The sequence below is a fragment of the Hyalella azteca genome, unplaced genomic scaffold (genome assembly GCF_000764305.2).
Source record: "Hyalella azteca isolate HAZT.00-mixed unplaced genomic scaffold, Hazt_2.0.2 contig1740, whole genome shotgun sequence".
Classification (NCBI taxonomy): domain Eukaryota; kingdom Metazoa; phylum Arthropoda; class Malacostraca; order Amphipoda; family Hyalellidae; genus Hyalella; species Hyalella azteca.
This window is the reverse complement of record NW_025932041.1, coordinates 354,475-381,205: the sequence shown is the minus strand read 5'-3', so window position 1 is coordinate 381,205 and position 26,731 is coordinate 354,475. Positions and strand designations below refer to the sequence as shown.

Genomic DNA, 26,731 nt, shown 5'->3' with positions numbered 1-26,731 from the left:
ATTGAGTGACACGTGGAAGAAAGTTCACAAATTCACTGAATATTAGACAGAGTTAACTGAGTATATCACATTAGCACTGTGGTGTTCACGTGGAAGAAGGTTCACAAATTCACGGAATATTAGGCAGAGTTAACTGAGTATCACATTAGCACTGTTCACTGAATATCCATGGATGAGCGTCGGCAGGATCCAAGATGGCGGCGTGCGCGTCGGCAGGATCCAAGATGGCGGCGCCCGAGTTGGCGGGAAGACAAGCAACTGACGCCGATGTCGAAGACTCGAGGCTGGCCTATGTGCTGGCCGGAATAATTGGATTTACTGGCGGGAGATTTCGCTTGATCTTGATTTTATGCGTTGCAGGAAACAGATGATGTAGTGCTGCGAAAAATAAGGCCTTTGTTAATACGCTATTCACATTTTACGACACCATCTCAAAAATGAGCTAAAGCCACGTGAGCTATTTATGAAAACACGCTAATTTTAATACATTAATTTAATTCATATAACCTTGCAATGACTCTGACTTCTGAACTAACTTTACTCTTATACTTAACACATTGAATGAGAGCTATTCTACAGCAGAATAATTTCTAAGTTACGGAGCTTACATGGGAGATGTTGACGAATCGAAGTCAGGAGGCGAATAGAACGAGAGGCTATCAAAGAAGCAGTGAGCAAGAGGGGCTCGAGATGTTGCCATCGATAAAGCTGTTTTCTCCGAAACTCTCGTGATGATGTTATAATTATTTAATATGATTTAAAATGTACGACTTTAATGTGTATTGTGAGTGTTAATATTAATGTTAGTATAAGAAACATAAAAATTAGTTATATTATGTTAGTATGAAAAATATAAGAATTAGTGATATGTTATGCATAACATTAGTGCTATGTAGCGAGATCCGCTACAAATCGTCCTGTACCTCGTGGCTCGCTGTTCCGCTAACCATCATGCGTCGTGGTACAAGTACTTCCCCAGGAGGCCTTCATAATGTCTGGTCCAATGTCATGAAGTCCAAAACAAAGAATTTGTATCAGCATGCATTAGTATGACCATGGTTGAATTCAATCATGAGTATACAATTAATTCAACTATGAGGGTAGGGTGGCCCAGTGGTTAAAGTTCAGAGTACTAAGAGGCGCAGAGAGGTGCGGGTTCGATCTCTGTACGCCAATTTCTGGTCAGAATCGGCGAGGAGGCCGGGCGGTTAAGCAAATAAAATTTGAAGCAGTGAGTTGCGAGTTCAAGCCCGCAACATGCTGTGGATGTTCGGCAATGTTAAGAATCGGCGACAGGCCTATGGCCTAATAAACACTGAAATCGCTATATATGAGTATGACTGCCAGTGATCCCGCCTTGACCTGTTCCGTGCTTGGATGATAGCCACCGTTACCCATTATTCTCTGCTCACTTCAATGAGGAGGTTGACCCGTTCATTATCTGCAGCCAGCTGGAGAGCTGGGGCATGATTAGAGGTGGGGTCATGGTGCGTTTGCACATCCAAGAAGACGAGGTAAACTTGAAAAGTGGCTATGGGCTTCAGCGCTATGGCGTTAAGCAAAACAATCTACCAAATCCATATTACAGTTTTATAGTTTATATAAGTAGCCTAAGTAAATGCCTCATACAACACACGTAGATACTAATTGTTAATGTGATAGGAACAAGTTCACTATCAATATTCATCAACATTTCCCGATTGCACACAACTGCAGCGCCGATTTCAACATTTGATTCACAAGTCTGATCAACCATGCGCCCCTTAACTATTCAACTTGAAGAGCTCATCTAATTTATATGAAATTTGTACTCCAGCATTTAATACCTGTCGGTCGTAAATCCAACTTAATAATTAAAACCATCGATTAATATAAATATATAGTGATACATGGTTGGTATTTGGTGGTACTCGGCGATTGTGCGCGTTTTCCAAGTGGTGCTCGATCACAATATATTTTAGAAGCATTGGTGTAGGCTATGCATTGTGTATTATGAAATTTAAAAGTGGCTAAATATGGTCGATAGATTTTAGATTTTAACTAAATTTTTCGAAATTCTGGCTTCAAAATTGGGCCAGTAGCTTTTTTATGCACGTACTGATATTTCGGGTGCGTATAGAAAAAGAAACTGCGTACCATGATGTTCATGCAGGTTCAAATTGGCATCAAAGTACTGCGTGGAACATTACAATTGACGTGATATACCAAGTTTTTCGTTTGTTATGACCACTGTGAACCAGGAACCTACTCGGTTTACGCAATGAAACTAGCGGTTGCCGTTTTTCTAGGTGCGCTGGCAAATCGCATGACTGTTTATTCATGGTTGAATTAGTTGAACCATGGGTTAATTAGTGTAGTTTATACAATTCTTAACTGTCTGAGCCACCTCAAAATATTAACCACGCTAGTAATGATTGACGCTGTTCAAGTTCAGTCATTTTCTAATAAAGCGAACGAGGAGAATTTAGATTGCGCAAGGAACTGAGCACCTCGCGCTGGGACTGCACGGCGTACGAGGCGCGTCCTCCGGGTGGCGGATGGAGGGAACACCGTAAGGTGACGTGGACCAACGCAGTCTAAGGGAAGGAAATCCTGACAGAAAACCACTGGCCCTCCAAGCCTGGGGGTTGGGCAGAAGGCTAACAACCTACTCCCAGAAAACAATCTTGTTACAGAAACAACGGACGGCATATTGCAAGTAAACCAGGGTGAAACAGAGGTCGCCAATATTGGCCCTATGACGGCGATGGGTCAAAGCCTTAGGGAAGCCCAACGCCCGACAAGATCTCTAGTGACACCCAAAAACATTTTCACCATCGGTCACTGGAATGTGAGAACCATGTACAGGGGAGGAGCTGCAGCACAGATCGCGAGCGAGATGAAAAGATACCATCTGGATGTGCTCGGGATCAGCGAGTGCAGGTGGGCAGGAGCAGGCAGGACGAGGTTGGCTACAGGACAGACGTTGATATACAGCGGAGATGATGAACTACACGAGGGAGGCGTTGCTATATTGATAAGTCAACAGGCAGAGAAGTCACTCATGGAATGGACACCTGTCAACAAGAGGATAATAACAGCAAGATTCTACTCGAGATACAGAAGAGTGACTANTGGAGAGCTTCACATATCTGGGTGCAAACGTCACAAAGGATGGTGGGAGCACAGTGGATGTGAGGAGGCGAGTGGCAATGGCAAGCGCGCAATTCAAAAGACTAACAAACATCTGGCAAGCCATAAACATCAGCAGAAAGACCAAAACCTCCCTGTTTAAGAGCCTGGTTCTTTCAGTTTTGTTATACGGATGTGAGACCTGGAAACTAACCAAGGGAGAAGAGAGGAAACTAGATATCTTTCAGACCAAATGCTTACGGAAGATTTGCAAGATCCGATGGCAGCAACACATCTCAAACAAGTCGGTTCTTGATATGACAGAAGTGGAGAAAGTCAGTGATGTGGTGAGGAGACGGAGGTGGAACTGGGTGGGACATATGTTGAGGAAGGACAGAGCAAGCGACTGTGCTGTGGCCCTCGGGTGGGCACCTGAAGGAAGGAGGAAGAGAGGACGCCCAAAAACAACTTGGAGGCGAATGGTGGAAGAGGAGAGAAACCGAGCAGGCTGGAACTCGTGGAACATATAGCACGGCAGGCAGCTGCAAACCGGACCCAGTGGAGGAGTGACGTCCAAGCCTTGTGCGCCTTATGGCGCGGAGAGAACTGAACTGAAGGAACTGAGCAAGGGGAAGGATATGTTAACTGAGTTCTATATGGTATGTAGGTAGAATCATGATTCCTACGACTAGATTCAAGTTAATTGAATCTAATGAAACCGTACATTCCGAATAAGTCTATAACGCAGCACGACTCGACTCTCTTTCTACGTTTCAGTAAAAAATAGGATCATGGTCTATCATGAACTCTTCCCGCGATGCAATGCAAAGTGACAGCTGTGTAGTTACCAAGGCAGAGATTAGTTTAAAATCAATGAAGTTGTCGTGGTGAACTCTCTCATCCAGATTGTTTTTACAATTGGCCGATTTCGAGATCGATTTCGAGTTTACGAAGTTAGGCGCGTAGATGTTCCTGAATGTGTGCCATGTCACAAGCATGTGCGCTGCCCCAAGGCTCGAATCAAGTTTAATCCTCTAATTGTAAATATACTAAAAAATAACCATCATGATTCACTTTCTCAGATACCTTGTTTTAATATTGAATATTCATTAATTAACCGTTCTTCGAAGCTTCATTGCTCTATAAGCTAATGCTGTGAAATGTTACTGTTGAAGCAGTGAGCGTGTAGGAAAAATCAATGCATATGAGCAAAATTGAAATTTTTACATGTAAATTACTGAAAAGAGTGTTTTTGGATAGTATTCAGTGTTTTGTCAGGTATGATATCAGTGGCATGTCTATCTGATCCGTACGTAGATTATTTAAAATTTTAAGTCAAACCAAGTGTATTGTATACATTGCATCGTGCCAATAAATTGTCTCACAATAAAATTCTGGATAAAAATAATTTTCCGTTGCCGTGGATAGATGCTTCATATCGTTCGCGCCCGAGTGCTGTTAACAGAGTAGGCTAAATAGGCTAAATAGACTGTTTCAGTGTTTGTTTGCCATATCTGTTTAAATCTGTATGAGGGCATCTACGTGTGCCTCCTAACCTATTTGATAAATTCATCAGGACACAGGAGTTTCCTAAAATCGCAGGTGGAAAAAATCGTTTCACATGTGATTTTTGAAAATTACGTGTTAGTAGGCTACCTATAGCCTAGCCCTAAGCGGCTAAGCCTATAGGTCGTTTTTCTTATATTTCACTGAAGAAATTGGAACATGTAAAATTGGCAAAAATCCAAAATTCACAGGCATTTTGCAAATTCATTGGTGGCTTCTGTCCAATTTTATACATCTGCCTCCTAAGTACCCCTTTGAGAAAATGTTATATTCTATTTTGCTATACCTACCTAGGCTAGTCTGCTTACTCTGCTAGTCAGTAGTCAGGCTAGTCTCATACCTAGTGTCATTTACTTTACTGTCATTAGTTACCACTGACACTGAATAGTGAATACTGACCACAGATTTTTAAAAATTGGTTCTTTTTTAATCTCCTCTTATATCCAAAATTTAAGCCAATGTCTTATCATTCATTCATTCTTTTATATGATAATGCATTGATGTTAGTAATAAACTTGGTAATTGGTATCAGCCTATCAGGTATGAGTGGTATCCACTATCCTGGATACTTTACTGGTCTACCGTCTACCTACTTGTAGTTTTTGGACTCAAAAATGAACTTGAGTGCAAGTCTAAAAAAGTCTCTGCTTTACACTTAGGGTAAACGCGGTATATTCCGACACATTAAGGACGCATCGAGAAATGAAAGACTATAAAAAAAACCGTATGCGTTACGTAAGTTCTGTTGCCTTCACCGGGCTTCACATGACTCTCAAAACACTTCACTACGCGTCAGCAACGATGAAACGTCACAAAATGTTGCCATATTTATTAAAAAGCCTTTAGAATGGAAACCTACCAAATCCCTATATTCCGTCACTTTGTGTGGCAACATCCGACACGTGGTGAGTCGTATTGCGTCAGCGCTTCAAATTTAACTGATACATATTGCCGACATCCACGTGTTCGAATTCTGTTTGCTGTGTTGGGATACAACACGGCTTTGAATTAGAACACTAACGAATATTGAACACTACTTAATTACGTTTTAATTAACAGCTATTAGGCTTTTAATTATATGATCTCACCACGTGGCATGCATTGTCTCTCTTTGGATCTCAATATTTTCCCACTAGATGGCCAAGACCTAGTGTTTTTGCAGTATTTCGACACGCAAATGTATGACGTCACCATTTCAACCATCAATGAATGCATGGAACTAAAAAAAAGCTTAATATAAAGGAAAAGCTGGAGAGGTGACGGAATTACCTACGATGTCGGAATATACCGCGTTTACCCTAGCTTAGTCTGTCTTTCTAAACATTAAGTCATTGACACATAGTTTGGCAATGTAGCTATTTTGAAGGATGGTGTCGAGTATTTGTATGTACAATGCACTGCCATTCAGCATACTGACTGCAGCTATTATATTATAAGCAACTGCCTTGGCTTACAATATGATGTGGGACTGGGTGTGGGTGGCCTTGTCAAGATTCCATCCAGATTTAAGATTTTAACTATCATCTATATTCTACATTAGTTTGCCTGCTGATGGGGAAGGTACTTTAAATCATATTGTCCAGTGTGTTATACTCTCTTCCTGCGCAATAATAGGTGGATGAAAGTATGAAATCACCAGTAGATGATACAATCACAATGCTGATGTAATGACAGAACAAAGTGATTAAGTTACGATTTATTCCTATTTAAGAATTAGTGCCTTCACATAGTGAATCCTCTAAACAAAGAGACATTGTTCTGTAAATTTTAATTTTACAAAAATTTACCCAGAAAATAGTATATTTTGGAAGGCATGTCCATCTGGAACCTAGTGTCATGGCTGCCACCAATTTATGTTTTCAAAAAATAATTTCAAAAGTCAAAATCAATATGAAGAGCATTCATTTATTGCATTATAATATACATGTTGAAATGCATTTTCATTTGAAAATTGCTTGTGAAATTCTTGAATTAATGTATTAAAAACTCAAGTTTCATTATATATTTAAAAATTTTTCAATAGAATTGTTGACAGCATAATCTCTGTACCATAAACATTTCCTGTAAGTATAAAATTTGAATGACAACTAAACTTTTTTTATGATGCATGAATTGAGTTCCAAAACAAGATTTTAACTGAAATTGCCATTTATGTTCAGATGAGTGCCACGGAAAAGCCTCCTTCTGCCGACATTCAGAGCAATGGGACTTCTACATCCGTTACAGAAGCGGTCAACCCCAGTGTCGACTACACCAAGAATTTAACGACTTTCTCTTGTGCTCGCTATGTGATGGAGGTGTGCCACAAGCTGGACACCAACGTTCTCACTACGGCCACCGCGCTCACTTATTTTCACACTTTCTACAAAAATGTCCCTTTGGATCAGTTCGATCCATTCACCATAGGCTGCACATGTATATACCTTGCCTCTAAAGTTGTTGACGATGACATCAGGATTCGGGACATAGTGAACGTAGGATTCAACTGCATTAACAGAGATTCACCACCTCTCATGCTTGAGCATTACTTCACTATGCGTGATTCCATCACGCAAACCGAACTATTGCTCATGAGGGCACTAGGTTTCAAATTAAAAATTGATCTTCCACATAAATACCTACTTCACTACCTGCAGTCATTGGAAGACTGGCTTGGCAGGGATCTACTCGATTCGGTGCCTGTAAAACAAACGGCATGGAGTCTCCTGCAAGATGCTTTTCACGACCCCTTGGTAACAAGCTGCCAGCCTGAACTCCTTGCGGTAACCTGCATACACGTAGCTCTCGAACTGTACGGCGTTGTTGTGCCCAGCGAAGTAGATCCTTGGTACACGGTGCTGCACGATGCATGTACGAAAGATAGAGTTTTGGATATTGCGCTAAAATTACTTGGTCTTTACAATGAAGAGAAATTGCTGACTATGTTTCCTTAGTTAAATTAGATACATTTTTACGGTACTACAAACTGATTAATAAGTTGTACTGGAAATGAACGTATACTTTCATGATTCATCTGCTGGGGTCTCCATAAAATTTTTAGGCTCAGGAATGTTGCAGGAAATAAATCGAAGGGATATAAAAGATAAATTGTAACACGGAAGCATTATAATAAAAATTTAACTGCGATCGTTCTAAAGGAAGTATAAATATTTGATTACTGATAGCCAACGTCAATAATGGTAGAAAATTTCAGACCTAAGTTTAAGAAGAAAAAACATTATCCTCACTGTGAAGACATGGGTTTCAATAAAAGTCTTTCAAATTGTTGTCATTATTTTCTGTTAAAACTGCTTCCTGCTAACCTAAGTTGGTAATTCTTCACAAAAGATCTCGTTTTGAATATGAAAATTTCTTCGAAACATAATTTAGCAAAAAATATAATTAAATTTTCTACGCCCAATGGAAGAATAATATCAATAAAGCCCGAAAAAGTTTTGTCCAAAGTCTACAGCTACAACAAGTACAAGTTTGAGAGCAAGACCACGTGTGGATTGTATTGGTTTCTCCTGCTCGTTACGTGTTCAAAGTGTCTAGAACGGTTTGCTGAGACAATGAAGGAGCAGGAGCTTAGTTGGACTTGAATGTGCTAAATTGATATTATAAAATCTTGTTATCAAATTTCAGCACGTGATCGCTTTACAAATATCGACATCAAAAGCATGTCTGTTTTATTCCAGAAATACAATGGGGCCGAGGGTCCGAGAAATCAGTGAAGAGCAAATTGGAATTGAGTTAGATAACTGCACACTTCATTCGGGAAATTTTTTCTCATTATAGACACCACTCGTGCATGTAAGATTCATCAATTTAAAAATAGAAACCTGATATTAAACTGTTTCTTCCGGTTAATATTTCAACATATAAATACGAGCACTAAATAATGCCTCTGGTAATTGTTTGCTGCAAAAAAAAATTTACGCAATCCTGAATTGATGCACGTAATGCAGATAAATTTAGAGGAAGTCTAACAGATAATTCATGTACATGCTATTAGCCATTTAACACCGTATTAAGCTGCGTTTAGTTAAAGCTTGAAGGTCGAATATATGATCTTGAGCAGCAATCTGGACAATCAGGAGCTAAAGAAATTAAAGGACGTTTGTCACAAATAGTTCTGTCAACGTGTGTGAAAAGAGCAAATCACCAAGATAAAAACAAGCAAAATATATCGACTACAGATGAAATGGAGCAAGTCTGTTAGGCATGCAATACTGGACCTTCAAATCAAGTACCGGTAGTAGTATTATGGTTTGCTAGCGCTTCAGCTATCAAGCTATTTCGCACCGAAGGTCAAAATATAACATCGCCAGCGAGGCGGAAGGTCTTAATTATTCAAAATCTCAAGTTATTCATCACCCACAAGGGGCGGAAGGTCACAGTTGTCCAGCCCGCTGAAGCTGGCTCGAAAGAAGCAGCATTAGCATCTCAAAGAGATTAAGTGACAAGGAGGGACAGGTGAAAAGCAACAGAAATGAAGACACTCGAACAAGAGGTCGCTTACACGGGACGTCGGCCGCCCGCACGAGAGAGATAGAGAAGGGAAATGTAAGGAATCCTGCCTACATAATAATGTAAGGAATAGAATCCTACCTACATATTAATTAAACCCACAACTAAGACCTACAGTCAGACACCGAGACCTGCAGTCCCCCTGAGAGGGACCTTCAAATCAAACGAGATTTGAAAGTTTAATCTCGTTTTAATTGAAACAATAAATTTGAATAAAAACATGACACTATTTATACCCAACGAGCACGAGATTAGAAATCGTGCTAAACAAGTTAACCGACAAGAAATTTACATTCACGAGTGCAATGAAAGTTAACACAATTTTGAACGGTCTATTTACTATTAATAAACGTGTATAATTTTCAATACGGACAATACGTTTCCATTTCCGACACATAAAGTAAACGAGTGCGATCAAGATAGGATGTACATAGATGCTTAGCGCCATCAAACATAAAGTAATTTAAAATTAATAATAATATGCGTTTAAAAATTACTTTTTAAAGACAACACTTCTAAAAAGTCAGTGTCTACGATGTTACATATGTAGAATAAATTTCTAATTTTATCATCAAAGATTATACAAAGTTATTTTTTGAATTTCATTTTTAAAATAAAAAAAAGTTTCAAAATTATTTATTCTGTCAATTGAATCATGCATTTATTCTGTCAATTGAACCGATAAGAAAATTTACATTCACGAGTGTAATGAAAGTTAACATAACTTTTGACTGGTCAAAATTTTTTTAAAGTAAAAACAACTGTTGGGGAAACTTATTAACCGAACTTTTTAACGCCATTCACGTTCACAAATATTCCTGAGAGACTTTAAATCTACTTTAAAGTCAGGCAACTGACATACGTAAAACCAAGGAATCCAAGCGAAAATTCGAACAAAATTTTTCGCCCATTGAACCTGGCATTGATCAACACAAATCAAGATATATAGCACCACAATGACTTCGCTTTGTACCTACGTAGATAAAATGTACATTTTTAGCATTTACAAGTTTCAGATCCTGATACGTGGTAAATAAATATTCAATATTGCAATGCGTTCCCAATATAATCTCGTCTTCGAATTTCGGCGTCTTTAATAACGTAAATCACGCTAAGATAACCATGCAAAGCCGGCAAGCTATCATGAATAAGATCATACACCTTCGCATGTCTGAATTAGGAACTCGATCTGCATAGAAATAGTACAAATGAAGTGAAAATTCATCTACTGCACAATACAGAGCTAATCGGTTACAGGAGGTACGTAATCAATATTACTATCACAGTTGGCAATCCATACGGAATCTATTAAAATTCTTAACCCGAACGCTAAGCATATCACAGTCAAGAGGAATTTGTCATGATCACGCTAAAATACGCTGGAAAATTCTACGCCGACACCATCTAATTGTAATTATACTATTAATAAACGTGTATATTTTTCAATACGTTTCCATTTCCGACACATACATTAAACGAGTGCGATCAAGATAGGATGTACATAGATGCTTAGTGCCATCAAACATAAAGTAATTTATAATTAATAATAATGTGCGTTTAAAAATTACTTTTTAAAGACACTTCTAAAAAATTAGACTATCTAAAATTAGACTAAATCTAAAAGACACTTTCTCAGTGTCTACGATGTTACATATGTAGAATGAATTTCTAATTTTATCATCAAAGATTATAAAAGTCATTTTTAAATTTCATTTTTAAAATAAAAAAAATGTTTCAAAATTATTTATTCTGCCAATTGAATCATGCATTGTCTCAAACTTAACGCAAATGTGCAAAATTTCAGATCGATTGGACAGGTAGTAGTGTGTTAAATAGCGATTATAAGATATGTAGCAGACAAAAATAGTTTTTCAAATTTTTCTAATAATAAAAATAATTTTTTTAATTTTTAAAATTATTCTGTCAATTGATTCATGCATTGTCTCAAATTTTAAGCAAGTGTGCCAAATTTCAGATCGATTGGACAGGTATAATCGTGTTAAATATCGATTTGTAGCAGACCCACAGACAAACAAGAAGTGAAGTTAAAGAGAAGTGTTGTAAAAAGCATAAATACTAACACACGTACAAATAATTGGTTGATGAGCTTACCAGAATCAGCAATGAATAAATGTACGCGGTCTAGATGTACGCGGTCTAAACAAGAACCAACACCAGGGACCTCGGCTATAAACTAAAAAAAAACTGCGTTGTAACACATCCCTGCGACATTTCTTCTCGCTTCGAGTCATCGACATGTGAAACAGCTTCCCTGATAACATCGTTGACGCTCCGAGCATGAACGACTTCAAAAACAGACTAGACTGTTTTTCTTGAATCTTGACTTGACTGCGTCGTGTCAAGATTCAGAACAATTTGAATGTTAAGAGTAATTGGTTATATCAACAGTTTATTGATGTATTTGACATTGGCTTGCACACTAGAAAATGTGTATATAATGGAGTTCTACTGTCGCTAACAGTCTATTCAATCAATTTGAAAAGCAGGAAGGAATAATAATGATACTACGCTTCAGAAATTTGATACAAAATACCTATTTCAATCCTGCAAGCTTCACAAAGACGTTCGCGGAACCATTTTAGTTCAATTCGATAAGCCTTGCTACAGCTTTTTTAAGCAAATTTTGACCTTACAAATAAAACGGCATAAATGACATTACAAAAAATGACGAATAAAATCAAGTGATATATTTCGTACACAAGTAGATGAAGGAGATTGAACTGCGCCCACTTAATGGTTTCATTGCACACGTATAGTTATCACGCGACAATTGGAAATATCAGGCATTTCCCGTCCATAAATCTTTATAAAACTTGAGTGATCACAACATAACATACATCCATGAAGGAATATGATGCATCTATCTACTGAAGATGCTGACATTTTTCAATTTGTCCTAAATTATTATTTTGATAAAAGACGCAAAAAAATCTTGCGTTCAAAATGTAAGAATTATTTTTTGTTGTGCATACAATGAATCGTTCCTGAATGGGAGAATGAATCGTTTACTGAATTTCCCTGGCAACAGATGAGAGCAAGTTGTTCTCACTATTAAGATGTTCTACGCTTTCTTGGTTCCGTAATTCGCATCTGCTTAGAATGTTTGCAGACAATTTTGCAGGAGTTCTAACTTATAACGGCTACCCGACGAGATAGTGAATAATCTACAAAAATTTGTTAAAATAAATACAAGCGGCTAAACTTGGGGTTAGCGATGCTGTTTATTAAAATCTAAAAACCTAATGGGACTCATCAACTAAATGTAAACCCCACTAAATCAGCTGATGAAAGTCGAAATTCCGCTCCTAACACAGAACAGTCGTTTTCTGACCAAGTAATTTTCCTCAATACACATTAAATACAACCATTAAATTGGCAGTCGAGCATCAGTAGTCCTTAGGCGGTAAGTTTATCCTTCAAAGGCTAAGAAACTAAGAAGGTGATTCCGCTCAGCAAGAATTTTCTTCTGCCTCTTGGGAATGTTCATGCAGCTTTTCAATGCAGGTATTCTCACCATCATATCATTGCTTCAACGACAACTCCAAATCTATTCTATGCGAATAAAACCAAGATCTAAAATAAAATCTCATGCCCACATCCACCTAGAATAACCAAATACAATAAAAATAATAATTTGAATCTTCAACATAAACTAAGCACCGACACAAAGCAGACATCGAACATTGGTTTATGCCAGGATTAATTCTAAACAATTGAACAAACGGAAATGTCACACTAATCACTGCACGGAATTCTAACCAATAGGCATCGTTACTTCCTGCACCACGTTGCTTACAACAAAAATTCTGAGTGCTGAATAAATTAATGCAGAGCTAATCATATAAGAAAAATAAAAATTCAGAGGGTGTTCAGCATTTTCGTTACCTCAATAAGAGATAACACTGGCAGAGCATGAGGTTAGAAAATCAGTTCGGAAATGTTAAGGGTTCTGCATGAAGCAAAGCTCGCAAGTGTGCCGCGGTGCGACTGCCAAAGAGCCTAATTTTCCAGGTATGGATAGACAGTCATTCATGGTACTGTTACGTGGTCTGGTCACCTCTACGAGGAAAGACTGAGACGATACCAATCCACAGATTGCTGAGGTTGGACCTGATGGAAGCTTTCAAGATGACCCGTGGTTTCTACTACACAGAGGCCGAGAGCTGCCTTCAACGCAGCAGAGCGGAACAAACAAGAGAACTAAAGTAAAATTTCAAGAAGCAATTATTGCGCTTTTGCATCAGTAGGCATTATTGTGTCCCGGGCCTATACTTTCAAAAAAATGTAGGAGATTGTTAGTTCATCAGCCAATCATTGACGACCTTTCAAGCAAAATCTACCAATCATAGACAAAAAAATAGAACGTAAGTACTTACGCTCAATTAGCGTGTTTTGAAAGTATGGCCCCAGGTGGACATGAGAAACTGCTTACTGGAGAATATATTGGGAGCGCTCACATTATACCTTCAAAAGCAGGCTGGATGAGAGCTCAGCAGCCTACCAATGCTACCGAGTTTCCGCTAACGTCATCCATTTTTAGTAATAAGAGTCCTATGCTGCTGGACGACGTGAGTAGTACCCGTCACATAAAACACGTACCACCTCAACAGACCCAGGGTCTCAAACGAGTATCAAATTACACACAACTAAAGTGAATTATAAACAAAACCGATCGTTTCTCAAAGCCAAGCCAGAAAACTATACACTACAGAATTTTCAAATATCTTAGTATGAACAGACATATTTGATCGTTGACTATAATTTTATCACGTAAAATTTAACACCCTAATTCCTCCTTAATCTAACCTGGACGTACAACTATGATGTTTAAGCGATATTTTGAACCTGAAGCGTTTGTCACACAGTTGGCAGTGGTAACTGGCTATGGCCTTATGTTTGTTTTGGTGCGTGACTAAAATACTCCGTCTTTTGAATGTCATATCACACAAATTACACGAGAAAAGCCGCTCAGATGAGTGAGATTGCATGTGTACTTTGAGGGTATCCTTGCGGGTGAACGTGTGGGAGCAAACGCTGCATGTGAACTTCGCCGCAGGTTTGGCGCTGATATCGTTGGCTTTGGACGTGCTTGCCTCATTATGTAGTGATGAATTTAAGGTCAATATTTCTTTCTTGCAGGAGATAGAGCTCAGTCTACTTTGTGCCGCTTGCAAGAATCTATTGTTGACAACGGGGTTAGACCAAATAAGTTTTCCTGTCTGTTCATTCCCAGCAGCCAATTCTAGGGGATTTGGAACAGTAGACTCTGGGCAAGATTTCAAGAGTGTAGAAGAAGAGGAGTCATGTTTTGGGGACATGTTTTCAAGTGAACTACACATTTCCTCTGAAGAGTTTCGAAGTGAACTACGGTCATCTTCAGGACAAGGCTCCACATGTTGGTCACGATTGTGATCTAAAGAAAGTGGATGCCTAATGGACAAGTGACGTTTGAGAGCAAATTTCGACTTGTATTGCGTGTTGCAAGGACTGCAATAAAAGCGAATGTGTGTCTCGTCTACCACGTGAGAAGTTACGTGGCTCTGAAGGTTCTCGTAACATGAATATGATTTGGCACAATGTGGGCAAGAGTACTGCTTTTCACTGTGCTTCCGACGCATGTGTCGTTGGAGACCAAAGTTTCTCGCGAAACTTTCGTTACACTGATCACATTTGAAAGGCTTTGCAACTAGTTTCTCCTTTTTGTGTTCCTGGAACTTATGGGACCGAATACCAGCTGATGTATAACAATGGTGATCACAGAGGTTACAATGAAATTTTTTCTGGGTATCATGAACGCCTCTGTGATTTACCAGTTGACGGAAAGAACAAAATGTCCTGCTACAAACAGTGCACGAAAATTCACGAGCCGAATTATGAACTTCTCTTGTGTGCCTGCGAAAGTTACCAACATTCAAGAAAGTTTTACTGCATTCTCGGCAGTGATGTCTTGATGGAAGAGTGTCACTTTTGCTACTTGGACTAGAATTAATTGATTCGTTTACACGGCCATCAGACGAGCATGAAATATCATTAGTGTTGTTCTCTTTTTTTCCAAGGCACTTCATGGCATCGTCACCAACTAGGTTTGCTGAAAAGTTTTTTTCTGAGGAGACCATTAAAAATCGATTCTCAGCTGAGTCTTCTGCAGAGGAAAACATTTCTGATCTTTCCCCGACCCCAGACTCCGGATCATTTAATGGTAAAATGTCAGGATTTGATTCAACAGGTTTGATAGACATGTTTCCTAGTGGCGAGATATTCTCATGGACGGACTCTTTAACTGCAGCCATGCCTCTATGGTCCTCCTTCAACAGAAAATTGCTTTTATTCTGTATGTTTCTTAAAACATGTTCATCATCCTGATGTGATGAATCAAAAGCAAACGACGAATGAGCAAAAGATGGCTTTTTTACAGCTGCTGGAGATGCACGATTTTTTGAAGAATTTTTTGTACAAGGAAGCGAGTTCGATTCTTGAAGCTCTGGTGATGAATCAATGGATACATTTCTGATTAATAGATTCGGCTCAGGGAGAGTCAATTTTTCGGGGCATTCCTGAGATACCACCAAAGTGATCTTCTGTAGAGCAGGGTTTTTTTCATTGTTCATTATCGGAACAACATGACGCTGATTTGATTGATGTTGCACAATTTCAGAGCCTGTATTTTGACTAACGCTATCCACAACTGACAAAATACTTGCATTAGGAAAGGTATCACCGTCACTGCACAAGTCGACGGAAGGCAGAAGTGCGTTGGACAAGCTGGCAGTTGGGAGATTCTCTCTCTGTGAACCAGTTTCCTCAGTAGGGATGAGCGGCACGTTGTCACTAATATCATTGTAAGAGATAATATTTTCTTTTGAATTGGCCCAACGCAAAGTAGACCCTGTAGCACACATTACATATTTTTCTTGACTACTTGAAGCAATTCTGTTTTGATGTTGACCACTGGACGATTCCAAAGCCGGGACACCATGACTTGGTACTGAATTTGGGGAATTTGCTTTGTCAGAAGTAGACTGCGATGAATCACCCTGCAACTGATTTTCAGGAAATTGATGATCAAGCATGTGATCATCACGATTAATGAGAAGGGATGCATCACGAGCATCATCAATAGCATCCCGTGATGCAACACCATTTTCAAGAGACTTGTTATCGGAGTAATTGTTATCTCGACCAATTTTGGTTTGCGTAGAGAGAGAAGTTTCTTTATATTCTTCAGGTGCTATTGAAGCATTGAGTCTACTAACCCAAACTGATTGAATATCCGGAATAAAACAGCGTCCACCATCCTCGTCTTCACGACCATGAACGACGGTTTTTTGTTCATGATGGAACTTTTTATGGAGGTACATGTTTCTGGATTTCTTGGTTTGAGGTTTTACACTGAGGATATTATCGATCGTCGTTTGATCAGCGGTTCCGCAAAGGCCATATTCATCAGAGGTAGAACTCATGACATTATTAGTGGCATTTGGATTCTTGGCAATATTAGAGGATGGGAGAAATGAATCACTTTCGTAATCGAAGCAGCTGTTTTCATCTAATGACGCATTATCAAAGTCAGAAAATTCATCGTTTGAAGAGCAATCAACATTTCTGCATTCCTTTTCTTGACCATCTGCCGTGCTATTACATTTTGAAATTATTACTGTTTCTTCACCATCAATTGGATCATCACTAAAATTTTTCAAATTTTTTCTTTGATCTGAAGCTTCAGGCAATGGCTGACCTGAGTTCTGACACAGCAGTGGATACCTAACTTCAACTGTGGCTACAAAAGACTCGTCAGTAAAAGAGTTTGGATTACAATTGACTCTGTCATTTTTATCAAGAGCAATTTCTGAACAAGAATTAGACTCAAGTTTATCTGCCACAAGTTTTTGGTTGCACATAATTGAGGAATTAAAACTATTGCCACTGCTTTCGAGAGATGTAGATGTACAAATTGAAACGTCAGAATCAAGACCTTTTGATCGTGGAGCTTGGGGAACATTGTTTTGGACTCCATCCGAGTGCTCCTGCAGGTGTTTAAAGTAGAGTTCTTGCCCGACGATCTTGGCACTGCACATGGAACAGACATAAGCATGGACAGAAGGTTGCCATGCGTTCTGGGTGCTATGACCTGCCAATGGCTGAACACTCGAGATTTTCTGTTTCTTTGGAGATGATGTCCATTGAAATCTCTCCTGGTCAGCACCTGAAATGATTATGAGAATTAGAGTGTCGCTGCACATTATTCAAGCATAAAATAATTATTCTCTTCATTCTACTAACAACCAATAAAATATTTCTACTTTATATGTATCTTTATATGCCTATTCTATTCAAGACCTCCTATACATCATTTTCATTCAAGTGAAATCAAATTATGCAGAAATGCACTATTTATAATGTTGGGATTAATGATGACTCTCCTAACTTGAGATTGTGCCAACTTTAGACAAACTTAAAAAACATTAGATTAAAAATTTATCAAAGACATTATTTTCATGAATATTTTAAAAGGAAAATATATATATAGAATGCATAATTAGTGACTAAACTAATTATAAATGAAACAACTTTGTATTAGGGTCTTGAGTTTCAGTAAATTTTGGGGAAAAAATCACTCAAACATGTTATGAAACAATGAATGCAGGTGAACGTTTTACCAAGAGTATCTGTCAATAAGCAATTTGGTGGAACATTGTCTGCAGGAGGAGCTGAAGCATCTTGAGGAGTTTCATTGGATCTTGACAAATGCCTATCATCACCGCCATGTGCACTTCTAGAATTCTCAAGCACATTATCAGCAGGATTCTGAGCTGAAGACTGTTGCATATTATCAATGAAATCAGCCGCTCCCTTCCCAGGCACGTAAAGTCTATTCATAGCAGAATCCTGACTTGCTTGGTGCACATCACTCACAGAAGATACATTTGGAGATGGTAATAGAATAAGAGGGGTCATAATTAATTCAGTAGCAGATGTTAAAATTTGCACTGATGGCTCACTAGGAGTATGACATGGACTGACAGATAGGCTTCTCTCAATATTGACTCCTGTATTTTCTTCAACAGTAGGAGGTTCATGGCCAACTTGATGAATATTGTTTGAATAAAATTCATTATGAAATTTTTGAACACAAGCATTATGAGACTCGGATGTTCCTGCAAGTTCTTTTTGCACTGAGAGCAAATCCAGCTGAACCAAGGGATTTTTGCCAGAATTTACAAGAGAATCTACAACAGAGAATCCATTGGGAGCTGATTTCTTCATTGAAGACACTTCAGATTCTTGACTCACCACTGCACTCCTTGCAACAAAAATATCTTGCATGTTAAGAAGTTCTGACTCAGGCACTACAACAGAGACATCTCTGAGATGCGGCACAGATGACATGATGCTGCTGACAAGATTTGGACCTGCAATGTTGTCCAACTGTAAACACTGTAAGTGCACATCCAGGTGATGCACAAGTTGCTGCAATCCAGTGATGGGTGTGCGACACACGGGACAGGGTATTGGTCTGTAAACAAAATACAGAAGATGCTCTCTCAGCGCTTCCACAGTGCCCAACTCCTGCCGACAACATAAAGGGCAGGACAAAATAGAAGTAGCCATTTTAGACTCTTGATTGGAGTAAATTTTTTTCTTTTAAAGCACACATCTGGTTTAGGAAGTTTCTGAAAAAATGATAAATTGCTAACTGGCAAGCTATAAAGTTCATATGGTTAACTAGGTAGGACACAACTGGAGTAAAATTTGATAACTTCAAGCCATAAGTCACAACATCTGCACAAGAACATGAGGAACATTTTTAGTGAGTGAACTTGCAACATGGGGCTCCTTAAAAGTTTGCTATCAACTTATGGTCAAAATCTCGTATATACAGGAGTGTGATTTCAACTATATACTAACATTGAACATCATTACCATTGCAGTTAGACCAGTCATTTGTTAGATTGTAATACATGCCTGTTTCCACCATTTTCAGAAGAATCAGATTGTATCCAGGAGATTTATTTTAAAGATACTCTCACTAATAATAATACTGATATGAATTTGCACAATTAAAAATTTTCCAATTCCTTAAGCAGTGACACTAGTTTAGAAAATAAGTACCTATATTCCTATAGATATATTTAAGAATAGTAAATTAAACTAAAAATTTTTTGAAATTCTTAGTCTTCAGCTGTCATTCACTCAAAGAAAGAATCATATTATCCAAGATTCCAGTAAAATGCTGATTCAAAACTTGACAATTGGAACTTAAAATATATATAAGGTCTGCATAAATTATTTTGCCCAGTTAGCTCTACAATGAATCCTCATTCATTTGGGGTGGCATCTAGCCACAATGTAGAGTTAGGCCATAGTGTCACCTAGATCCTTTTTTTTGGCCTATAGTGCCACCAGTATTGTTGAGGATTTGGCAGCAGAACCCCCTAAAGCTTCAAGATTTCTTGCCAAAAATGCATGTAAAGAGTTAGAGAAAAATGTGATGACAAGATCTTCTGAAGATATAGATTTTGATGGTGATGAGTCAAGAAAGAACTTTGGGAATATTCACCCGCTTTCAGTACCCTGGGCATCTAGATGCTAACAGGAATATGGTGTGGATGTAACACATGAATAAGCCCAAATTGACTTTCACTATGAGAGTTGCAGATAACAATGCTAATTTCACAGTTGATAGTGAAAAAAATTGCAGGTGGATATTGTAGCCGGGTGGTTATTTCAGTATTTTTCATCGCAAACCAAATCTGTTATTCATTTGTTCACTCAATGTACAGGGTGCGGCGTGGGAACTTACTCTTTTAAAAAAATCACAAAGTAAAAAGTATTAAAGATAGCGTTTTAATTCTTTCTTTTTTACAAAGAGCTACATTTAAAGTTTCGTTGGGTTTACTTACAAGTTTAATTCTTGAATATTACATCTTGTAGGTGACCTCCATGTGCGCGCTCCTCTCTCGACCACTGCATGGTCGCAACTGAACTGAGTGGACGAAAAACTTCATAGCCCGCGCACCATATTGCGCATGGCGCCACCTTCCTAGGACTAATGGCCGCCACGTGGCGCGCAATTCAAATAAGTAAGTTCCCGCGCCGCACCCTGTATATGTTCTAATTTAGTACAAAAAATTTCTCTTTATTTTTTCAGGCACGGGGAAAATTTTCAATAATTATATTATTCATGCATGTGCTTGATCAGTGCCATTGTAAAGTTCTAATAGAAGCAGGCAGATTGATGTCCAATGCTCTAACGACTGCAATTGCCTTGGTGAGTGCTTGTTAGAATCCATATTGTATAAAGCTTTTAAAACCAGGTATGTTGTGTTCATTCAGCTTAATAATTGATTTACTTTATTCATGCTTATGTTTATACTTTGCACATACATTTATCCACTTCAGGCAATGCTTGCTTTTAATCTAAAGAATGTTAATTGCACAATAATGAGTTGTTTACATGATTTTACTTCAATTGCTTTGCTATTTCAATCTTCTAATTTCAATGCTTGCTATTTTCCTATGAGAATACCAAACTGTTTTCAATTTACATATGTGTTTCCCCCAATAAGTTGCTGTTATTACCACAGTTGCAATTGTGCCGTTTACCTTGGTTCACTTTGATCTCTTGTGTGTTCTCTCTCGCGTTACTCTTGCGCACCCATATTATCAATTATATTCAAACTAAGTTAAACTTGGTGCTTGCGGCTTGATGGTTTTATCAATGCTAAGGGTTTTTGGTTTTGATTAACTGCTGTGAGTGAGGTTCTTTTATTTGATTTTACTTTTATTGATTATATGTTTTATCTCTTGCAGCTGAAATACCTCATTCATGCTCCCAATGTCTGGTTACATTTCATTCCATTCGCAACTGCATCTGTAACCACTGCCCCGTGCTTTAACAATACATCCATAGCAAGAAGAAAACGTTCATTCACCTAAATTGTTGCCAGAGACTAAAGAACCCGACATAAGCATTCCATAGCGCCAGCAACAATATGAGCTATCACTTTTTACAATTTGGGCAAGGGCTAGGATTAAACGAGTTCACCCTAATGGTCTTGTGCTCATAAGAAAATGCCCTTCATCCCTTCATTTCTAATAACCTCCATATAAAAATAACCACAAATCCCACAGCCTTGCACAGTGGCAAAGCAGATTTTTTAGATTCTCCCTCAAGTCATTTCAACTCCTATGAGTAGATCAGCAAGGTATCATGGATACCAGCATTATCATAACTAAGATATTGGTTTAAATCTTGAGTAGATGAGGAAATTAAAAATGAACTAATTCTAAAAAATATCTGGTTTGCCACTATGCAGCTTTGTCTGTCAAGATACTCTTCTACTGGAGTACTGGTTCTTCTGGGAAGCTCAGCTCATGGTCAACTCACCCATTCATGATCTAACTCTGGTTGATAAATGAGCATCTGGCTTGTCCAGGGTGTTGTGTAAATGGATCTGATGGGTCAACAAGCCAGTGATGGTCATGAAACTTTTTCCAGTGGCATTAGTGCCTGGAAAAACAGACCTATCACCCCTCCCTTATCTAGTTGTCACAACCAGGAATTGCACCCACATGCACATGCACATGCACCAGCAATAAAGTTATGAAGATGCACTTTTTCTCAGGCACACACATACTATGTAAAAAATGTGAATGACTTTGAATCTCTTAACAATTGGTAAAAAATTACAATATCAAGCATTTGATATTGTACACAGAAATGGCTCTGCTTGAAACAATAAATTTGGTATTTTCATTTACATAATTTTTAAAATGGTTTCAAGTTCAGAGTTGTGCATTTGAAGATTGCATTTGATAGGAAACAATCTATACCAATGTTTGGCAGGCTGGCACAGTGACTGACAACTGACAAACCAATGATTTTTTAGAATCAGTTGATTTTCAATTGCCTTATCTGCTCAAGATTTGAACCAAGATCTTATGAAGGTTTGTATGATAATGCTGGTATAGATGATACTTTACTGGTATACTTATAGGTTATAGTTCCAATAGGACTCAAAATTGAACTTCAAGAATCTAAAAAGGTCCACTATGAATTCACAATGCCTGGTAAACTAATCATTGATTCATTTCATGGTGTACTATATGTAAGAAGGAAGGCATCAAAAATACTCAACAAGTTTACATAAATTCAGAATGGAGGACAGAAATCATTGGCCAAGCATTGATATACCATCAAATGGGGTAATAAGGGACAGGCAGGGTAATAAGGGACGAGCGTCCCACATTTTGTAGAAATGTTGTAGCAGCTAAACTAATCAAAATATTTCAAAACTAAAAATAGTAGTGTGAACTTCAACATTTTTACTATCTATTATGTATAGCGCTAGTCAAGAAATCAAACATTTACTATCTCTATCTGAAAAATTGCTGAAAAAAGGGTGAAAAGTGCGATTTTGGAAAAGTACCTCTAATAAGGCCTGAAGCAAAAAAAAAAAAAAAAAATAATTGCTGTACTAAAAAATTTTACTTAGGTACATAAAAGTTGCACACAGGTGTTGGCTTGAAAACGTGATTGATGGAATTTGCCTCTCATTAAAAAAAAAATGGCAGCCATTTCCACGCGACAGCCGACAGGGTAATAAGGGACAACCCCCCAGGGTAATATGTAAAAAGGGACACCCTTAAAAATGCATTTACAGTAGAACTCAGTTAGCAAAGACTCCAGTTAACAAAAAAAAATGGATTAACAACAAAGAATTTTGATTACATTTACCTCGCTTACCAAAAAAATTTCACTTCTCAAAAAATTAGTGCATCATCAGTCATCACAAAATTGTGCATAGATGTCATATATAGAATTGTGCACTGGGCATCATAGAATGGAAAGTAATTGACCTAAACTATGATTTATTTCTCCAAAACATATGATGGTTGTCACTAAAACATTCCTTTCTGTTTCAGGTATGTTTTTCACAATCTTTTTTATAGTAAATTCACTTAACCCAATTAAAATGGTGTGAAATTACAAGCCATCCTGTAAACTTACAGATCCAGAAGAAATGCAATAAGGCTCAAGGCTGCTGATATGAAGCTTGCAGTGGACAAGGTTGTTGTACATGCTCAATCCTCAATGGCATGTTCATGAATACGGTAATATCACATCAATAATATGGTAATTAATGAATATGGTAATATCATATCAATAAAGGAAAAACAAGTAAAAATCACAAAAAATGTCATTTACCTATTCTACATCTACATCATCTACAATGAAAGAGGAGGACTTCAGACTTCAGAAGTTCAGAGTAGTACTGATAGTACGGTAATGAACAAGTATACTCTGCATGCTCAAACCATCAAATGTCTTAAAATTAAGTTTTATTGCAAGTGTCCCAGATTACCTCATTCCCAGGGCGGCAGGGCCAGAGGCCACTATGCAGAGAGTGGATGAATATTGCAAGATCTTTGGCGACGCTTCAGTAGCAAAATTTATGCCTTCAGAAGATCTTGCCGACACATTTAGATTGAAATTCTAAATTCTTGCATTTAATATATTCGTCAGTCTTCGGCCACCTATTTAAAAAAAGTAAGGTTTCCGATATGTTGGATGGATCAGCATGTAGTGAAGCTTGTCCAGAAATCAGTTGCGATGAGTTCCCGCCAAAAAATGTAAACATCAAGCTTACGAATACGTAGTTGCGGTCACATTAGATGATTAGAGCGGTCAGACGAAATTATCACATGTTCAGTTGACACTTGCTGTACAATCAGACTGTTTTTAGGGTAAAATTAGTTATTTGGGGTAATATGTGCATGCAACCTTGTAAATAAGTTTGTGGCTTGTAAATAGTTTTTCATTACATAAAAATTACCCGGCAACGCATCTTAAAATTACCCGGCAACGCTTAGGGCTTAAAAACCCATATATTGGCGACGCTGCATCCACCCTCTGCGCCCTGGGCCAGAGGTAATTTGGGACGCTTTTATTTTGCATCTAGCAACTTATGTTTAAAAATATGGAATTTTTTTGGAGATGCCATTTGATGGCCCTCGCAAAAACTTTAAAATGAGCCCAATTCTGCCCAAACTTGTTTCTGAAATGTTTCATGGTAGGAAGTTATCAACAAAAAATGCTCAAAACCATCCCTTATTACCCTATTTGACGCTGACGGTATTTACTCCTAAAGGCTAAGAGGGACAGTTGCTTGGACAGTTGGACTCATAGTGGCAACTGGCAAACCAGTAGGCCTATCCTGTCATGTAGGCCTATCCTGTCATGTAGGCCTATCCTGTCGGCTATCACGCCACAGCCACGGTCCACGGAACTTGTAAAACTATAAGTCCAGGCTGTCCAGCAGCTGCTCAGTTCAATCTTAGGTTTGAAAGAATCTGCTTAAAGGCCAGTTTTTAGATCTCAAATGAACAACAGAACAAGTCACAAAAATCACATGAATTGCGACAAGCTAAGCTAATAATAAGCTCGACCTTATTCTCGAGCGCCGACACTAATACGCTATAGTATTAATAAGATGATGATGGCGTTTTTGAAAACGCCGTAAATGGCAGACGCAGGCCACTTGTCGCACCTGGATACGTCAGCGTTCTGTGACCATCATTATTCACAGCTGTTGCAGGCTTGCAGCCTCATCCGCTCTCAGTTAGGTATCCGTGGCGTGGTTTCTTGTGGTGGTAGAGAGCTCCTAAGTACTCGAGAGAAATGTGACCAAAGCGGCACGGCCTTTATCACAAGATGCTGTTTTTGTTTGATGAAATCTCCACCACCAAGCAATCATTAGCTATGCTAATAATAAGGAACTGAAAAAATTATGTAAATGTTCTTCTTAAAACAGGCACAGTCAATACGGCAAAAATTTCGTTGCCTGGAAGAAACAGAATTGCCAACAAGCTTTCATGATAAATTGTGGTCAAAAACGTGAGTTTAGTAACAATGTATTAATATAAATAGCGGTACAGCGTTTATTAGGCCGTAGGTCTGTCACCGAATCTAAACACCGAACTTCGATACCGAAGATTCGGTCGAAGAACATCGATAGCTGGCTGCGGTTTCGACCTTGAAACTCACTGCTCCATTTCTACTATGCTCTGCAGTCTACAGCCTGGCCTTCTTGCAGATTCCGACCAGAAACTGTCGCACGGAGCTGGGATCGAACCCGCACCTCTATACTCTAATCCTGGTACTGTGAACTGTAACCACTGAGCCACCCAGCAACGATGGAGTTGGCGCTTACATATCAAACATTTATTTTTTTTCACGCTGTGTACGTAATTGATTTCTAAACTAACGTTCTGTACAAGTTGTGATACGGGTGGACCAGTGGCAGGGCAGGGTGGCCCAGTGGTTACATAACATAACATAACATAACATAGTGATGTCGGCTCTGAAGTGTAGGCCTGATGTGGCCTGTCGCCGATTCTTTTCCATTTCGTGCCTTGTTCATAGATCTAAACTCGTGTCATTTGACCGGATCTTTTCATGACTGGCGATAGTTTGAAGAAGCTACTAGACTTCCACCTTGGAGAGGGGGAGGTGTAGGGGCCAAGAGGGTGGGGAGGGTATAGGAAGGCGAGGCCTGAGCGCAGTCAAGGCAGCGATTGTTCTCGGGTTACCGGCAGTCGCCGAGGGTTTTCAGAGTACCAGGATTGGAGCATAGAGGTGCGAGTTCGATCCCAGCTCTGTGCGCCAGTTGCTGGTCAGAATTCTGCATAAGGCCGGGCGGTTAGAGACAAATTGAGGCCGTGCGTTGAGTGTTCGAGACCGCAAGCTGTGAATGTTCTGCGATGTTGAGAATCGGCGACAGGCCTACGGACAAATAAAACCTGAACCCGCTAGTATTATTATTACCTCATAACACTTTGTTGACTTTGAGGACTCGCATGCGAGGCGTAACCTGCAAAAATTTTTCTTTGTTTAGTTTACGCACAGAGAAAGAGTGGCTGAGTGATGAGGATTATCATGACTGTAGCTCCACGTATAGGGTTCGAGCACCGCAACTCTTGTGAAAATTATTGTGTAAATCGTCTCACGCTGACTCGCACGAGACTTTTCAAGATTATTAAATTATTCTTTGTACATTTTTGTCTCTGAAACACATCCCTTCAAAGCATTGAAGAATTGCTAGATCTCAAATCTGCCGTCTATAATAACTCTATTGAGAATTAAAATAAAATTCCAGGCAGCTAATTCAATTGACAATTCGGTGGCGGAATAAGTGTCTGATGATGCATTCATATAGGCGTAATAGGCATTTGATTGTCAATAAATTCGAGACATAGACAATCTCATTTACGTGGGAATGATTGGTGATTTTCTGATCAATCAACTGTTCCAACATCAATTAAATGTAGAATATAAACTTGTTATTAACCTAGCCCTAGACTTGAATTTAAATCTATATTGCCTGACTTGGGAAATCGGAGCAATATTGTCACTAGCCTACTTCCCAAAAAGGATACGTTCTAGTGAGCGCAAAATGACTTGCACTGGTGGTTGCCGCCACGTATATATAACTTTAAAATGTTCTCTGTTGCGTACAAACGT

General features: G+C 38.7%; 2 protein-coding genes and 1 long non-coding RNA gene across 4 annotated transcripts; 1 reads left to right on the top strand and 2 right to left on the bottom strand.

The window, feature by feature from the left end:
* Positions 1-9: 9 nt before the first annotated feature.
* On the bottom strand, positions 10-783 carry LOC125178929. The gene is made up of 2 exons (XR_007157084.1): positions 609-783; positions 10-378 (listed from the first exon to the last, which is right to left on the bottom strand). It is a non-coding gene; the product is annotated as an uncharacterized LOC125178929 (long non-coding RNA).
* A 3,759-nt stretch (positions 784-4,542) lies between these two features.
* On the top strand, positions 4,543-7,948 carry LOC108673576 (cyclin-Q). Of its 2 annotated transcripts, none has more exons than XM_018161430.2 (2): positions 4,543-4,713; positions 6,837-7,948. In XM_018161430.2, exon 2 carries the CDS (start codon positions 6,837-6,839, stop codon positions 7,608-7,610), a length of 774 nt encoding a protein of 257 aa, XP_018016919.1. In that variant the 5' UTR covers positions 4,543-4,713; the 3' UTR covers positions 7,611-7,948. The 2 variants fall into 2 exon arrangements, with proteins under 2 accessions (XP_018016919.1, XP_018016918.1); XM_018161429.2 differs by lacking the exon at positions 4,543-4,713 and adding an exon at positions 6,030-6,237.
* A 5,689-nt stretch (positions 7,949-13,637) lies between these two features.
* LOC108673553 lies at positions 13,638-18,976 on the bottom strand. Its single transcript, XM_047883811.1, has 2 exons — positions 17,865-18,976; positions 13,638-17,410 (listed from the first exon to the last, which is right to left on the bottom strand). Exons 1-2 carry the CDS (start codon positions 18,814-18,816, stop codon positions 14,004-14,006), a joined length of 4,359 nt encoding a protein of 1,452 aa, XP_047739767.1. The 5' UTR covers positions 18,817-18,976; the 3' UTR covers positions 13,638-14,003.
* Between the last annotated feature and the right edge of the window lie 7,755 nt (positions 18,977-26,731).

Bases quoted from the DNA above. Each gene is read 5' to 3' on its own strand.
- LOC108673553 (XM_047883811.1), bottom strand. From the start codon at position 18,816: ATGGCTACTTCTATTTTGTCCTGCCCTTTATGTTGTCGGCAGGAGTTG. The intron at 17,411-17,864 runs GTAAAACGTTCA...TAATCATTTCAG, and splicing joins CTTATTGACAGATACTCTTG to GTGCTGACCAGGAGAGATTT.